The 16,390-nt window shown below is 53.2% G+C and overlaps 1 protein-coding gene across 4 annotated transcripts in view; it reads right to left on the bottom strand.

Moving 5' to 3' along the window:
* KIF21B (kinesin family member 21B) overlaps positions 1 to 16,390 on the bottom strand; it is a 79,787-nt gene that overhangs the window by 22,131 nt on the left and 41,266 nt on the right. For all 4 annotated transcript variants that reach the window (XM_019546347.1, XM_019546345.1, XM_019546346.1 and 1 more), the window contains exons 5-21: positions 14,923 to 15,057; positions 14,233 to 14,400; positions 13,446 to 13,561; positions 12,460 to 12,655; positions 10,667 to 10,856; positions 10,422 to 10,485; positions 8,658 to 8,882; positions 8,325 to 8,406; positions 7,421 to 7,538; positions 6,736 to 6,927; positions 5,371 to 5,570; positions 4,947 to 5,054; positions 4,368 to 4,436; positions 3,357 to 3,586; positions 2,450 to 2,597; positions 2,093 to 2,287; positions 9 to 110 (exon numbers count right to left, since the gene is read on the bottom strand). In XM_019546347.1, coding sequence (XP_019401892.1) covers positions 9 to 110; positions 2,093 to 2,287; positions 2,450 to 2,597; positions 3,357 to 3,586; positions 4,368 to 4,436; positions 4,947 to 5,054; positions 5,371 to 5,570; positions 6,736 to 6,927; positions 7,421 to 7,538; positions 8,325 to 8,406; positions 8,658 to 8,882; positions 10,422 to 10,485; positions 10,667 to 10,856; positions 12,460 to 12,655; positions 13,446 to 13,561; positions 14,233 to 14,400; positions 14,923 to 15,057 — 2,538 coding nt within the window. The remainder of the gene's footprint in view (positions 1 to 8; positions 111 to 2,092; positions 2,288 to 2,449; positions 2,598 to 3,356; positions 3,587 to 4,367; positions 4,437 to 4,946; positions 5,055 to 5,370; positions 5,571 to 6,735; positions 6,928 to 7,420; positions 7,539 to 8,324; positions 8,407 to 8,657; positions 8,883 to 10,421; positions 10,486 to 10,666; positions 10,857 to 12,459; positions 12,656 to 13,445; positions 13,562 to 14,232; positions 14,401 to 14,922; positions 15,058 to 16,390) is intronic.

The raw sequence follows: 16,390 nt of genomic DNA on the forward strand, positions 1-16,390 counted from the left end.
ATCCTCACCTTATCAATCGAGGCCTTGAGGAAGTTGTCCAGCAGGAGACGTGCCTCAGCCAAGGAGCAGGAGCTGATCACCACAGAAGTGTCAATCGAGTCCAGCTCTTCCTGAAAATCAGAAGACCCCCAACAAGGAGGGGAATTAGAAAGGTGAAGTCATCCAATGGCCAAGATCCCAAAAGGCAGAGCTGAGGAATGGTGACATGATCAGCACCCCACACATGGACACACACAGGCAGGAGGGCATATGTTCTCCACACAGCTACTATACAAGTTGTGTGTCAAAGCTGAGTGGGTCAAAGTGCCAGCCACCAGTAATCTCCCTTAAACCCTCATCTGATCATTGTCTACACAGATTTCTGCCCACCCCCAACCAGAAAGGAGGTGCTCTCTGTGCACATACAGGACCCAGCCTGGCTCATACTCTTGGCTCAAACTGGATGAAGCTTTCTTGACTGGTATTCAAGCAGATTTATGCTCCCAAAGCACTTACTTTTCCCTATCATCTATAAAGCACTATGCTCACACAAGCCACCACCATCACAAATCCAGATTTCAGGCCTGGACTTGGCTAATGATGCTGAAGCCCTTCCATTTATAAACCTACAAATAACACGCAACTCAGGTCTCATTGAGCCCCGGGTCTGTTGGGCTCTCACTTATAACAACATCCCAACTCTGGACTGAACCATATGCCTCCAGCACCAAGAAAAAGACCTTCTACTGCTTGGTTTACAGGGCTAAGTCACCGACTAGAAGAAACATCTACTGACCGGTCTATTAATGGGAAAGTCTAATCGATCTACTGACGGGAACCAGCCACTAGAGGGAGAGCAAAGAGCTGTATTAGGCTCCTTGGAGTTGTCTCCCAGCCCCGAAGACTCACAATTTGCCTACAATCTTCCTTCAAAGAATGTCTTTTAGGAAAAATTGTTTTGATAAAAGACCTCCAAAATTTGCCCTTAAAAGTCTTGCAGAAGAAAGTTTTAGATTTCTGAAAAGTGAGAAGCCTGAAAAATGTTAAGCTACTAAAAACTTTAGAAAAAACAAGAAACCTATAGTTTCCTACAGGGGGGAAAAAAAAAAGCTGTATTTTATTCATGGGATATGGAAAAAAAAGTTTGGAAATTTCCCCTGAAACAGCTCTCGATATTTTTAACTAAATCCTTGTACTAGGCCTAGGCTCAGTTCAGAACACAAGACCATCCCCAAAGGCCTTGGCTTCAAACTGAGCTATACAAGACCAAGGGAGTTGTTGAGCTTGGGCCAAGTCATTTCACCTGAGTGTTGCTAAAGCCCATGCTTTAACTATGTTTGAGCTCCGACAGGAGCCCAGCTTCATGAGGAGGTGCTCTCTGTACACATACAGGACCCAGCTTGGTGAGGCCAGGCCACAGCCACGCTTATCCCATAGTTCCTCTTGGGTCCTCTGATCTGCACCCAGTGCGAAGCGAGTCCCAGCAACGATACTGGGCCTGAAGACTGGCAAGGGAGGTTGGGTGTGTGGCAGAATAGGGGAGTCAGCAGTTCCTTCCACAAACAAAACAGTCCAGGCCAGGATTGAAGGGGACTGTGAATGATGATGATGATGATGACATTTAGGCGTCTCCTAGATCCTGGTCTGCAGAGAGCTATAGACTCTAATTCCCATCACAATGTAGCTGATTCACGGTCCCAGATGCCCTAAGACCATTTCCACCACATTCTTTGGCCTGACTCATGGGCTAGGGCAGCCTATTGCACCAACATCTGCAGTCCTCATGAGCACGCCGAACAGAGCATTCACAGACCATGTTACTGGACAACCACAGTGAGCAACAGACCTGCAATGATGGAAAATACTGTCCTCTCTTATTAAGTCTGCATAGGAAAGGGGTATGATGTAGCAATTCTTAGCAGAGAACTAGGATTCCTGGGCCCTTTCCTCAGTTCTGCTTGTGAGTGTGTGACCCTGGCAGAACTTTCCAATTCTGCTCAGTTCCCCTGCCCATAGGAAGTGGGAAGTGGTAATACTGCCTTGGGCCTCTTCAGACAGGACCCTTCCCCTACTCCCACCCCACCAGAAATCTCCATTCTTCTCCCCCCACCACCTTGGTTTCCTCGATCTGCATGATAGTGGCCTGGCAGTCAGAGATGCTGTCGTTGATGTAGTCTATGTTGGCTGTCAGTGCCTCAATCTCCTCATTCAGCTCCTGCAGGCCCTTCTGCTCCTCAGGGCTCTCGGCCTGCAGCTTCTCCTTCTTCCCCAGCAGTGCCTCTTGTAACAGGGACAGTTCCTCCCGTTTCTGCAGGGCAGAGGGATGGAAAGGAACCTAGTTCATCCAGCACCACCCAGGCATTATCAACATGCCCAGCACCCCCTTGTCCTGCCCATGCTCCAGCCGCCCCAACCTTGGCAGCCCTCCAGGCAGCCCGGCATTCCCAGAAGAACCAGCCCCTTGTCTCACCTTGATCAGGCGCTCCATGTCAGCCTCCAGGTTGACGATGGTCATCCTCTGCATGACAATGTCAAAGATGCGCCGCTCCAATGACTGCCACTTGAGCCGAGCTGCCTTGTTGAAGGTCTGGCTCATCCCCTTCTTTGGGAACTTCTTCCTGCATGGGAAGGATAAGAGGTCAGGGCACTCCAGCTGCTGTAATCTTCCTGCATAACCACTCTGGCCAGGTGCGAGAGCAGTTCTTGCCTCTGCCTGAAAGGGGCTTGCAGACAGACAGAGCCTGCACTCCAAGTCCTCAGACACTTTGGGGGTTGTGCAGAAATGGGTTTTACCCTGGAGGCACCCACCTGCTTTTTGACAGACTACTGCCAGGATGCCCAGGTCTTTTCTTGCCTCTCCACTCCTTCAGGGTAATTCAGTTTTAAAGCCACACTACCCAGTCTTTATAGACTGCTTTTCAGGCACTGTTCAACATGTCTGCATGTGCTCCACAGTGTCTTAGGTAAGGGAGCTACACAGCAGCAGGAGAGACCAGAAAGCAAGGACACTAGCTGGAAGCCTCCTGTTACTCTGCTGCCAAGAATGGCAGGGCAGATTGACAGTGGTCAGGACAGAGCCAAGCCCAAAGCTGGGGAAACAGGGGGCCACAGGGTGGGATGGAAAGCCCCCTGCAGTTGCAGAAGGGAATCCAAAGTCAGGAAAGCAGGAGTGGTGGAAGGCCAGGTTGAGACATTCACATGCCAAATCTAGAGTGTCCTGCAACTGAACAAGTGACAAACCCACCCCCATGTGTGCTCTACTCCAAACCCCAGGAGCTTGGGGCCCAGCCCAAAGGTCAAGCAGGGGCACAGGACTGCGTGAGTCCTCCCTAGTGGGTGGCATGGGCTGGGAAGAGCCAGCCTGTTCCCAGCCTCACCTGACAGGCCGAGCGCCATTCAGGGAGGGTGAAGGGTCTCCCAGGAAGTTGTTGATTTTCCGGTTCCATTGGCGCACGATGCTGGAGACGGAGCGTGACCCGGACTCCGGTTCTGATGAAGTGGTGCTGGCGGAAACCTCTACCCCCGAGTCCAGCACTGCCAGCTTATGACCTGTCCTCCCAGCGACCCGGTCTGACATAGGTTTGGCCAGGCGACGCAGGGCTGAGACCTAGGCAAGAGCAGCCCCTGAATGACAGGCTCAGACACATGAACCTCCCTCAGAAGCTCAGGGGATGTCACCTCCAAGCCACCAACTGGCCAGGCCTCCAGCCCCAGCTGGGTCTCCAACTTCCTGAGCCACAGAGTGCCCACTAGCTCCTGTATCAACTAAATGAGCATTGGGGCTGCGGTCTTCAAGGCAGCGCACCTTTAAACAGACTGCAAGCTATCCGGGGAAGGGAGGAGGCCCAGTGTCCTTAGGTGGTGCTTTCCTAGAACGCATCAGGATCAGCTGGGGAAATTAATGGGATCCAGACACTGAAGACATTGAACGTGGGATCAGAGAGTCATCTTGTGAGCAAGGCCATGTGGCAGGCATTGGAGTCAGCTTGGTGGCAGGAGAAGTGACCAGCTCTGCTCCGAGATGCAGTGGAAAGCAACAGGTCAGAGCAGAGTAGGGGTCCTGTCCAGAAAGGGGAAGCAGCAGAGACAGAAGATCTGGGCAGGAGACGCATTGCCCATATTCTGTCCTCTCCTGCCCGGTTTCCCACAGCCACAAAAGTCACCTGACCCCTTGAGAAGAACACACACAAGGCCAAGTATCTCATCACAGGCTTGGCTTTATCTAAGTATCAGTCACTGGGACAGGGCCTCAGTGGAAGCAGACAGCATTGCTCTGGCCTGTCTGCAGAAAGCCTGGCAAGGGGGTCTGGCACAATGGCACAGTCCAGGGTGCCCACCCCATCAAGGCAGCAAGCAGCTCTCCTCTGCAGCCCAGGGCTGCCACTCACCTCCTGAGTCTTCCTTCGCAGCACAATTTCCTGCTGGCGTTTCTGAGATTCCAGAGCCCGAATCTGAAACTACAAAGACAAAGCACATCCCTAGCAGAGCCCTGATTGAGAGCCAAAAGTTAAGCTGGTCCCTGGGTGTTGGGGTCTCTGCTCTGCTATAGTGCTCGTGCCTTCAGCTCAGCTCCTGGCTCAGTCCTGCCCTGCTGGCCCACAGGGGCTCCCCTGAAGGTCAGCCCAGCCTACAGGTGCTCTCCTGCTGCTCACCCTGGTTGGGAGCTGCTCCTCAGCTTTGCTCTCCCAAGATACGAGGGCTCAGAACATGCATCAGAATGGGCTCATTCATAACTCTTCCCTCCCATCCAGCCCAGAGAAGCCTGGCTTGGGGCATCACTGCAGGGAAGGCTTGAGCCCAAGACACCTTAAAAACCCAGGCTCAAAGCTCGCTTGCTGCCCCTGGGTCAGATGCATCTCCCACTTGGATGCATTCCTCTGAGCTCCAGTCCTAGCCCAGCAGCTCAGCCAGCTCCCACCCTGGGTACTGCCCTACCTGTAGGTCACTGGAGGACTTGGGGCACTTACCTCCTGCCTGCGCTGCTCCTTCTTCAGCTGGGCAATCTCCCTGTTCCTCTTGGTCTCCGCCAGCCGCCTCCGCTGCTGCTCCTCCCGCATCTGCTTCATCAGTGCCACCTGTGGGGGGAAGGGAAGTTGTGCCATGGCACTCACTGTGCCAGGTCCAAGAGGAGGTCCCTACCCACAATTCCTAAGGGTAGTAGCGTACCAATGGGGTGGGCAAACTGGGCACATGCTCCAGGCACACATCTCAACAGCTAGGTGAGTTGGGCAGAACTACTGGATGAACAAGTTCTACATGGGTAGCTGCAGGAGGGGTCTGTGCCAATCTAACCCTCTGCCATCCAGGCCGACCCTCATCAGCATGTGACTAGCACAAGGGGCTGCACCTGCACCCACCCTACCCATGCAGCTCCCATCACCCCCATGGTACCTTTGCTTTCTTCATCTCTGCCACCTCAGCCTGCAGCTTCTTCAGCTCCCGTTCATAGCGGGACTGGTTCTTGAGCAGGCGCGCATGCTCCTTCTGGGCTGCTTGCAGCTTCTGCAAGTCCCGGTTCATCTCCTTCAGCCGCTTCTCATAGTCAGCCTTGATCTTATTGGCCTTCTCCTCTGTGTAGCACTCCATGGTGCCTGGAGAGAGGTGCAGGGTTGCTGAGGGTACCAGGGGACTCTGCTGCATCCCTCATGCTCAGCCCCACTCAGGCCCCTCTCAAGCAAGCAAACCTGCCAGCCCTTATCAGGGAGGGCTTCGTACTGAGCTTTGGGCATCAGGCACTGAATCCTGCCTGATCCAGCAGTTCAAGAGACAAATGACAGGGGAAGCCTGACCTGCCCCTGTTACAGGGGCAAACACCTAAATGCAGGGACCCCCAGTCTGAACTAGAGCTATAGCTTGGCAGCAGAGGCACCCAAGCCAGGTATATGCCAGGTAACAGTCCCACAAAGGGTTTGGCTAAGGCATACACAATTCACCTGCCAGCTGCCATTTCATTCTAGCTCCAGCTGATGCTGGGTGACCCTCAGGTGAAACATGTCTTATGGGGCTCGGCCTGAGGCAGGACATTTGGTTACCAGAGCAGTAAATTTAGTATTGATGGAGAAACTTCTCCGACCTCAAAGAAGGCTCCTGGGACTGACAAGGGCCACAGATATGGAGTCCTGGGCATGGGAAAGCTGTCCTGTTGCTCCTGCTCTAGGGAGCCACCATTCCCTCTCTGGGAGGGCATCAGGATCAGCTTGGAGATCAGCTCTTCCACGGACTCTGCAGCTTCAGGCATGTCACTCAATACCTCAGTTTCCCCATGCATCCAAGAGGGATATAATTCTTTGTGGCCTGTCTCCTGTGTGGTAAGCACTCATGAATGCCTGTTCAGTGCTGTGAGCTCCTTCTCAAGGAGGTGTCAGGGAAGGGAAAGCACTCTCCACCAGCCCTGAGCTCACTGCCTCTCCAAAGTCAGCTGGCAGGCTGCAGGGGTGGAAGGTCATGGGTCCCCAGCAGTTTGCCCATCAAGGGACGGGGTGAGTCAAAAAGCACAACACGGTGACTCAAGAGTAGCAAGGCAAGGCTACTCAAGAGTTGCAAGCAGGAAACCCTGGAAGGATCTGACCCAGGGGCTGGGATGCCAGACACCAAGCAGGAGCAGGGAGCTGCTTCCATTCAGGACGTGTTCAGTGCCAGGCAATTCAGAGCCCTGTGCTCTCAGGGCTGGCTGGCTGCAAGGGCCAGCATATGGGTAAGACTGCCTAACTACTGGAGGGGGTAGGGGTGGGAGGAAGAAGGGAAGTGTCCCCTTACTGAGGTTCTGCAGGACCCTGTCCCTCTCCAGCTGGGTGTCCCGGATCTTGTTCTGTAGCAGGATCAGCTTTTCCTCGTATTGATGCTTGAGAGTCTGCAGGCGCCGCTGACTGTTCTCCAGCTCATCTATCAGCTTCTGCTTGATCTCAATCTCACAGGTCAGGTCAGCCAGGTCAGCTTGGAAATTCACTACTAGAAGCCAAGAGAGACAGTCACCGTCAGGCAAAGGGGGCTGGGAGGCAGAGGCAGGCAGCTACGTGCTTGGTGAGGATGGGGAGAGTGAAGGCCCTACCCTATGGCAGTCCCACCCAACCCAGACAAGGCAGCGCTCCGAGGTGAGGCACCTGGCTCTTGTGGGCTTAGCCTAAGAGGGCCAGCTAAGGGGCACAGGTGTGCCAGGGTAGGGACACCTTTCATCATGCAGGCCTGTGCCAAGGGCTGCCAGCTCCAGCAGCACCACCTAACTCCCAGAAAACACTTTTCCAGTTGAGGCCCAGCCACCTCTCCCAGCAGTTGCACTGCAGTCCCCCCGCCCTTCTTCACAAAGCACTTGATGCTAGCAAGTGAGCATAGTTTCTGAGCCTGCAGCAGACTCTCTCAGCCCCAGGGGTCCCACGGCAGGTGCTGGAGATTTCCACTACTTGGAGTCAGTGGCCCGAGGGGACAGCACCCAGCCCCTCGTTACCCTTCTCCTCTGCATCAGAATCAGAGTCCACCAGGCTCTCGTCACTGCCTGAATCCTCGTCCTCATCTTCACGCCCGTCCTCTTCCTCACAGCCACTTTCATCTCGCTCTTCCTCCTCCTGGGAGACAAGCTCATGGATAGGACTGAGGCCAGGAGCCTTCAGCCTCCTCATCCTCATCAGCTCCAGGGCTCAGTCTCTTGTCCCTTCCCAATCCCTAATCTCAGGCAAATTAACGATGGTCTTCAAGGCAACAGTAGGAGGCAGGGGCAAGCTACAGTCGGTGACAGCTAGCTCCCCTGTGTTGGCCAATTCAGGGCCTCCTCCTCTCACCCTGCAGGAGGCACAGATAATTCCTCACTCCTTCCAGAGCAAAATCAGGAGGTGGGTATGGTGGAAGGGCTCATATGTCTGGAGAGAGCATCTATGGACAGGTAACACCCTCCCACCCAGGACAGCAGCTAAATATTCAGGATCCTGGGGGCCCCTCAAATAGAAGCTGGGAGAGGCAAAACAGGGACATGGCTCAAGGGATGGAAACCCAGTGGCATTGAAAGGTACATGGCAAGTTGTCCAACACTTCCCACTTCCATGAGAACAAGGCACAGGCAAGTGATAGGGTCTCCCTCTACCCTCAACTCCTCAAGTCTAGACAGGGCCAGATAGCAACTGCTACACAACCTACAGGGTTGTCTTTGGTGCTGGATTCCTGGCTACAGAGCCTGCTCCCAGGACCTCCTGCATCTGCTTGCAGAGCCAGGCTGTGCCTCAATCCCCTCCCAGTGGTGTGCCAGGGCTCTCCTCCACCAGGCAAGATGCTGAGAAGGTCATCAGTGTGGTGGGCTAGTGGGCAGACAACCAAAGCCCACCCACCTTAGCAAAGAGGAAGCCAACCACTTCCCTCACCTCCTCCGCTTCGTTCTCATCCGTCTCCTCCCCATTCTCCTGAAGTAGCTTCTGTCTCTTCTTAAATGCCTCCTTCTCAGGGCTGAATAAAGGGAAGCAAGGTTTGAAGCAAGTCCCAGCAGTGGCCCACAGAAAACAAACATCCCTAGGAGACACTGTCTGGGAGTCTAGTAGCTCTTCAGAAAACCAGCCTCCCAGGCCTCCACAACAAGACAGCTGAGCAGAGTTACAGGGCAATAAATGGGGGCAAGAGGTGTGGTAGAGATTCCCCATAAGGGCTGGTGGAAACCCAGACGCACAACTAGGGAGAGAAGTCCAGGGAGCTGGCCTCACCTTTTCCGCTGCTGCCTCTTCTCCTTCTTCTTCAGCCGTTCCAGGTCCTGCTTGGCCCGTCGGAGGACATCAGAGGCCTCTGTCTCCACAGAAGCAATCGGGCTGCTTACCACACCCAGGCCTGGCCCTGGAGATGACCCCAGGGAGTATGGGGGCCGCGAGGAGAAACGGGACAGGCTGCGGCGGAGAGACTCATTCATGGACTCACTCTCCAAGAGCTTTGTCCTGTGGACAGAGAGGAAGGGGGGAACCTTGGTTACAAAAGATCTGCTGTCATCAGGGTTGTGGGATATTCAAGCAGCCCATCCCCCAAGAGAAGAACCCCCTGGAAGGTCTAAGGTGGGATGATGGGTTTCTCTTCTGGAACCTGAACCACACATGTCACCTGGGTCCAATGGCTCAGGGGATCTTCTCCCAGACCGGTCCCTGTGGATGGGTACAAGGGAGACAAACACGCAGGGAGATGCCAGTGGAGAAGGATGCAAGAGCCAGCAGTAGCAGGGCTCACACTCCATGCATGTAGCTTATGGAAGCCAGCAGCCACACTGAGACTCAGACAGGCCATGCCACAGATGTAGTATCTTCACTTAGGATAAACACAGGCATGGGATTTCTCCCAGGACAAAGCCCTTTATCCTGGGATCCTACAGACGTACAAGCCCATTGTCCCACTTTAAGAACCTGTGGAGCAGAGATGACACTTTTTTTCCCAGAATGATCCTGGCTATTTCAAGTTAAGCAGTGTGTGCAAACAACTGTCCTGCACCTGCTCTGATGCAAGTCAAAAGCCCGGACATCTAGACCAAAGATAAACCAATGTCTGTTTTTACCCTTGGCAATGTGGTAGATGACAATCTATTGGCCACATTGCCTCAATGAGATGCAAGGGCATCTTGACACAAAGCCCAAGGCTCCCTTCTGGTCCTGAGAGGTGATGGAAGAGACCTGGAGAAAACCACGAGGAACCACCTTGCTGCTGAGGGATTTCCTTTAGCGTCTTAATTGCAATGCTAGGATCAATCGGCACCCAAAGAGGTGTAAGGTTTAACCTTCAGCAACCTGTGCTTGGCAGCAGGCTATTCCTGGGGAGCACAGCTGTCATGTGGCTTTACAAGCAGATGGGTGGCACCCTCAGTGGCAGGTAAGTTGGCCCCACTGTGGGGAAGCTGGAGGGGTAATGCTGATTGATGCTGGCTGAGAGTCCAGCCCAGAATGAATGCCAGGAGTTCTGTCTCCAGGGCTGTTGATTTCCACAGAGCCAAATCCATATTTATAAGCATTTCCTCTTCAATTGTGTTTACACAAATCCCTTCAAGGCATTTAACTCAGCAATTGGTCACAGCTCCACAGAACGTGCTGCCAGCCCTGCGCTGGCAGGGTAGGGCAGGGGCAGGAGAGATACATGGGACAGGGAGTCATTTCCACCTCTGAGTCAAGGCTATTCTTTATACTGCAGTCACTTACAGACCTTCACTGAGATCAGTGCTACACCACGCTCAGTGCTGTGGAGACACCACAGGCCCTCCCTGATGACTTTACACCCTGAGTAGATGAGAGAGACGAGACATGAGAGCAGAGGAAGTGACAGGTCCCAGGTCACCCAGTAGATCAGTGGCAGAGCTGGGGTTAGAGCTTGTTCTGGCAGCCAAAGTGCCAGTTCAGTGCCCTACCTACCATCTCATGCTGTGTCCTGTAGCTCTTCTAGGCTTTGGCGATATGTAACCTCCTAGCAGAGAGGTCATCTCTTACGCAGCGGGCACCCACCTGAGTTCCTCAATCTCCCGGATGTAGTTCTGGATCAGGGCACCAATGGCCTCATTGCCGTCACCTGGAGCAACAGAACTGGAATCAGGCTAAATCAATGGCCTCCATGAGAAGAAGCACTTCCCAGCCCCACAAGGGCCTAAGCCCTGGCCTGGCTAGCCTGAAATTCTACTCCACTGGGTAAATAGTTTTAGTGATGCTTTTCTATGATTCCCTTCCCGTACCCACAGAGCCATCAGCCTCACCTGCCTTGGCCAGGATCAGATTGGCCTCCTGGCTCATCAAGTGGGTGACCCTGTTGTTGATGGCATCTATGGCCTCCTGCATGGCTTTCACCCGCATGCGCAGAGTGTTGTTCTCTTTCTGGAGCATGGCGTTCTCATGGAACAGGTCACTGTAGCCCTCAGATCCGTCCTCCCCGATGACGCGCTTACCCTGTGGGGAGTGGAGATGGTGAGATAGAAGGCAGCAGGAGGTCAAAGCAAATCCATGGCATCCAACATTGTGGAACCAGCCCTACCTGCAAGGCACCCAAAGGCTCCACATGACAGAGGATGGGTGCCTCTATGGGCCCCCACAGCAGGAAGAGCAGAGAAGACCTAGGACCCTAGAAAGGTGAGTATTTAGAACACGGAGGGTGCTCAGGGGCCACTGGCAGCTTAAATGCCTTTCCACCTGAGGCTAGCAGTCCGCCCCCCATACCCAAGAACAGGAGCGGGCAAAATGCAGCCCACAGGCCAGATGCGGCCCGCCAGGCCATTCAATCTGGCCCGCGGAGCCCCTAAAAGATTTAGAAAATGAATATCTATCTGCCCCTACCTGCCTGTCATGTGGTCCTCAATGGCTTGCTAAAACTCAGTAAGTGGCCCTCTGCCCAAAATAATTGCCCACCCCTGCCCAAGACATTCAGACACCTCCCAATTTTGAACCTATTTGTTCTCATGCACAGCTGGGCAGCAGCACTCTTCCCATTGTACAGAAGGACTTGCAGTCAAATGACTTGCCCAAGATCACAAGGAGTTTGTGGCTGAGCAGCAAACTGAACTCAGGTCTACTGAGCCCTAAGCTAGGGCACTAACCATTGGACCATGTTTCCCACCTGCAGGGAGCACCTTGCCATGGGAGACACATGACTCAGCCCAACAGCAACCTCCAGATGAGTTAGGGCTGATGCTCATGCATGAAGCGATGTCTCTGATGTGCAATATCAGACAGCTGTCAAACAGGAGGATGTCCCATCCTGACCGAGATCCCCCAAATCTTTCTGTATGTTCAGAGTGAGATACCTGCTCCCTTATATTTCCATAGCCCTTTACAGATCCCAAAGCTAACTGCAACCTACAACACCCCTGAAAGGCAGCCAGCTTTCAGGGGGCAAAGTCCTGGGTCACAGCCTACATGACACTCAGCAGGGTGACACTGGACAAGACTGGCAGAGGTGGCATTGTCTATAGATAGCACCCAGAAAGACTTTGTCCACAATAAACAGCATTCAGTTCAAAGCTGAAGGCTGAGTTGTTGCTGCTTGTACTGGAACCTATGGCTCCACAGAGTTCAAGGGTATCTGTACTGCAATGATTCTCACTATTTTTTTTTTTTTTTACACTCAAGGCAGCCTTCATTAGAATGTCAGCTCTTAGTTTTCACTTACTTTCTAACTAAGAAAAAACAGAGAAACTCTTCGGGTTCTGAGCCGAAATCCCTGGGTTTATCCTGAGAATCATGTTTGCACACCTAATGGTGCTAACACTGCCTGCCAACCCACAGCACCCTTGAAAGGATCTCAAGGCACTCCAGGGTGCTGTGGCACCTTGGTTGAGACTCATAACAAGATCATAATGGCAAGTGTGTGCCCCTGGTGGACAGTCTCAGCAACCATAACAGTCTGCTACCTCAACCCAGTTACCAAAATCCCTCCTTCAGCCCAAATGGCAGCTTGGTGCTGAAGATCTTGGATTCAATTCCCACTGATGACCTTTGCTGCTGATGTGTACACAGCTGCAGTACCCGGCACTCCACCTGCTCATCCACCCCTTACCGCTTTGTACTCCATGAGCTCCATTTGGAGGCGGGCGATCTCAGCCCTCAGGGCGCTGATCTGCTGGCTGGTCTTGTCCTGATTCACCACCACCTTGTTCTTGATGTTGCGGGCCCGGTTGGCATACTTGAGTGTATTCAGGGTCTCCATGAAGTCCCGGTCCGAGGGGCTCACACAAGCAATCATGACGGTTTGGCTGGAAGGGATAGAGGGTGCTAATGAAAAGGCAAGGGGCAACAATCCCTCTCTCTGCTGTGCCCCTGGGGCTACAATGACATGGGATTGGGCCACTGAGGTTCAGCCATTTTGAATGGTGGCTTTCCATTGGGACCAAGCTTGGCAATTTGAGTCAAGAAACCCCTTTGGCTTCCATTTACTTTCTCTCTCCCCCAACCCAGTGTAATACTCTATAATTTGGGGTGGGGGAGTATCAATCAGGTCTTGCTTCTTTTTATTATGGGGTGAGCTCACAGTACAGGATGCAGCTGGCTTAGTGACAGCAAAGACCTGCACCAGCCTTGCTCTCTGCCTTCAAAGTGCTATCAGTGGACCCAGCCTGACAAAGCCACTGCAGGGCATTATAAAGGCAGATGGGTTCCTACAGGGAGAATGGCATCATGGCAAGAAGGAGGTGAGGTTGAAGCTCTCTCATGTTGGGAGGGCTGCTGCCAAGTCCCAGATGGCTAAGGGCTCAGCCGGATTTTGCAAGAGCTAATTCTGCAAAAGCTGGATAATTGCATCTGGTCCTTGGGAACAGGAAAGGGACAAGACATTTACATTTCAAAGGCACCACTGAGTGGTAGCCAGGAGGATCTCCTAGTTCCTCATCAACCTGCCACCCCAGGAAGTCTACCCAGAACATCAGGTCCTTGAAAGAAGCACCCCCCACCACCCGCACCACCCAAAGCCCTGGTGGGTGGCACATTCTGGGGGGAGCCCCAGCTACAGACAGCGGCTGAAAAGCCCCAACTCAAGGTGCCCAGTACCTGTTCCCCCCAAGGGAGTCCTGGAGGAGTCGAGTCAGCTTGGAGTCTCGGTAGGGCACATGCACCACTTTCTTGCTCTGGTCTCCAAGGGCACTGATGACATTTCCCAAGGCCAGCTGCAACACAGGGGAAAGGGCTGTGGATGCTTTGACATGGAGAAGAAGACCCTCTAGTGAAAACAAAGCTCAGGGGTCTGGAGTCACCAACTTTCCAGTGCATAAAAGGGAGCAGCTTTGGACTTCCTGCATTGGCAGACACACAATGCAGCTCCCTACTTCTGCCCACCTGCTGCCTCAACAACCCTGAGACCAGACCTAGAACCTCTACCTGCATGGGGACCTGGCCCCATGCATGTGGCGGTGCTGAGGACTTGATGACAAGTTTCAAACCAACAGAGAAGTATTTTTACGGTTGAACTAGTATCACTCCCACCTGGCTCAGCCTCTAGCCCCTACCTGTAACTGCCTCCCACAAACAGCAGTCACTGGGCACTGCCATCAGGAAAGGAGTGGGACCTTCCAGATAAGGGTAGGTTTGGGCACAGATAGTCCTACTCCATAAAGACTGCACAGGATAGCTAGTGACCTCATGCATCCCTGCAGATCTAGGCAGGGATTTCAGGAGACAATTGTAGTGACATTAAACAGCAGGCTGGGAGCCAGTATACCAGAGGGAACCTCAGGAATTGCCCATGTTCAGTAGGCCCAGGACACAATCCTCTTTACATCCATCACAGCCCAGTCTCATCTTTTCTCTGCTTCTAAAAAGGAGGTACCAATGGCTGTACCAGACCACAGTTGATGGAGATCCCTTCCTTGGCTCTCTCGCCCGTAGCACCCGTCCGCTTCAGCCTCTCTGAGCCAGCCAGGTCGACAAAATGGAACTTGGCAGTGAGGGTCTCATATTCGTTGGTGGGCTGGGGTCCGTCTTGGGGGCAGATCACTTCCCCATTCACCTGCAGTTCAAACACACCACAGAGTGAGAGCCTACCTGGAGCTATAAGTCTCACTAGCACCTATCCCTTAGCCAGGCACCACTGCAAATCCAGGGCTGGGCATGAACTCAGGTATGGCCTTTCCTTCACTCAGGTCCAAGAAGGGCCCAAGCCATGGCACAAATCCTGCCTGTCAGTATGTGGATCTAACCAGAGACAAGAATCAGTAGCAGTTTTCACCAAGCTTCCCTGAAGGCGAGGCCCAGCCCAGCTTCTTCCTGCATTCTAGATCCAGGATCCCAGACAGCTGCCAACATTTGCTACTACTGCAGGGAAATAAGAGGTGCCAGTCCAGGTGCAGGTTTGCCAGCCTTACAGATTTAAACCTGCTTCCTTTCTACTGCCTCTTGGCTTCTGGACAGCCTGCGATCATAGCCAAGAACCACCCTGGCAAGTGATCATAGCCAAGAACCTCCCTGCCCTGAAATGAACTGGGAGGGGGCACCTGCTGCTTCCCCTGCCTCCCTCATTACTCAGCCTTACCAGGTCTGGGCGGGCACAGACTCTCATCTGGCACAAGTGGATGGTGAAGATAGCATGGGAACGGGAGCTCTGGACATTCATCTGGGTGCTGGCTGTTGTGCGGGACAGAGCTCCCTGCTTCAGGCACTGGATCAGCTGCAAGAATGTGGAAAGGGTTAAGAAGAATCCCCCAAACAATGTGGGGAGAAGCATCTCCATATGGTCCTGCAAGCTAGCAGCTGGCTCCAAATAGGTCCAACTGGAATGAGAAGCAGGCAGGGAATGTGTTTTGGGGAGCAGAAGGAAGGGCCCTGCAGTAAAAGCCTAGGAACAGCCAAGTGCACGAGGAATATGAGGCAGAGGTTTGGGCTGCATTCTTGTCTGAGTCTTTGGCAAAGCCAGACCCCAGGCAAGCAGGAATGGTGGAAACTAACCTGTGCTCTGTGGCAGAGGGCTTGAGACTCACCCAAGCATCATATCAGGTGACTTATTAATATTACACTAGATTCAGGTCTGGGAATGCTGGAGGCTATACGGAAACAGACGTGGCTCCAGGCCCAGAGTCAGAAAAGCTGAAGGGTGGAAGGGAATACTGAGGCATTGAGAGGGGCTGGTGTCACAGGGTATCATCTCCAGGGGTGGCCATGAGGCCCCTGGAGTCCCTTTTAGCCCTTGCTCACTCTGTTCTCATTGGGCAGTCACCCCATCTCTCGTCTGCCACACCTTATTGTAATTTTTTTTTTTTTTTTTAATATAAAGGAGGTTGCCCCAGGGCTTCCCAGTCTGCTCTCAATCTCCCATGACTACCAGGTGTTTGTGGGTCTCACCTGAAGGGGTACTTTCATGGCTCCATTCCACCCCTACACCACATCCCATGCTCCCTCCTATACCATGCCCCATGCCTCACAGGTTCCTCCAGGGGCAGATGACTCCATAAGCAGCCATGGCCACAGCTGCAGGCTACCTCAGCGCCAAAGTGGTAGGAGCACCAAGCCTCTTGCCACAGCTGAGACTTGCCCAAGGCTCCTCAAACATATCAGTGGCAGAACTAGGAATAGAAGCCAGGCTGCATTAGTCCTGGTCCCTGACTAGCACCCTTACCACTAACCACACTGCCCCTGTGGCATCCTCTAATGTACAGATAGTACTGAGCCAAATTCAAACCTTGGATCCACCCATACATAGTCTTGAATAATACAACAGGTGAATCAGCACCAGGCACCACACCGAGCAGTGTCTACTCCTATAGCTGCCTGGACTGCTCTGAAACCTGTCCTCAGTGTGCAGTTCTGTCAAGACACCTGTGTGCCCAAAAGAAGGCCCCAACATCCTGATTTCATGTACTTACATGCCTGGTGTCTGCAATTGCCCAAGCCACCCATTCATCCCTTCTGGACCAGAGCTTGGTTAACAGCTCTTAAGGGTCAGAGAAAGGAATACGTAGACTCTTTTCAAGTGAGGACACATACCCATGTCCCCAGGAGGCCAT

Source organism: Crocodylus porosus, unplaced genomic scaffold (assembly GCF_001723895.1).
Source record: "Crocodylus porosus isolate Cpor-Errol unplaced genomic scaffold, CroPor_comp1, whole genome shotgun sequence".
NCBI classification, from domain to species: Eukaryota; Metazoa; Chordata; order Crocodylia; family Crocodylidae; genus Crocodylus; species Crocodylus porosus.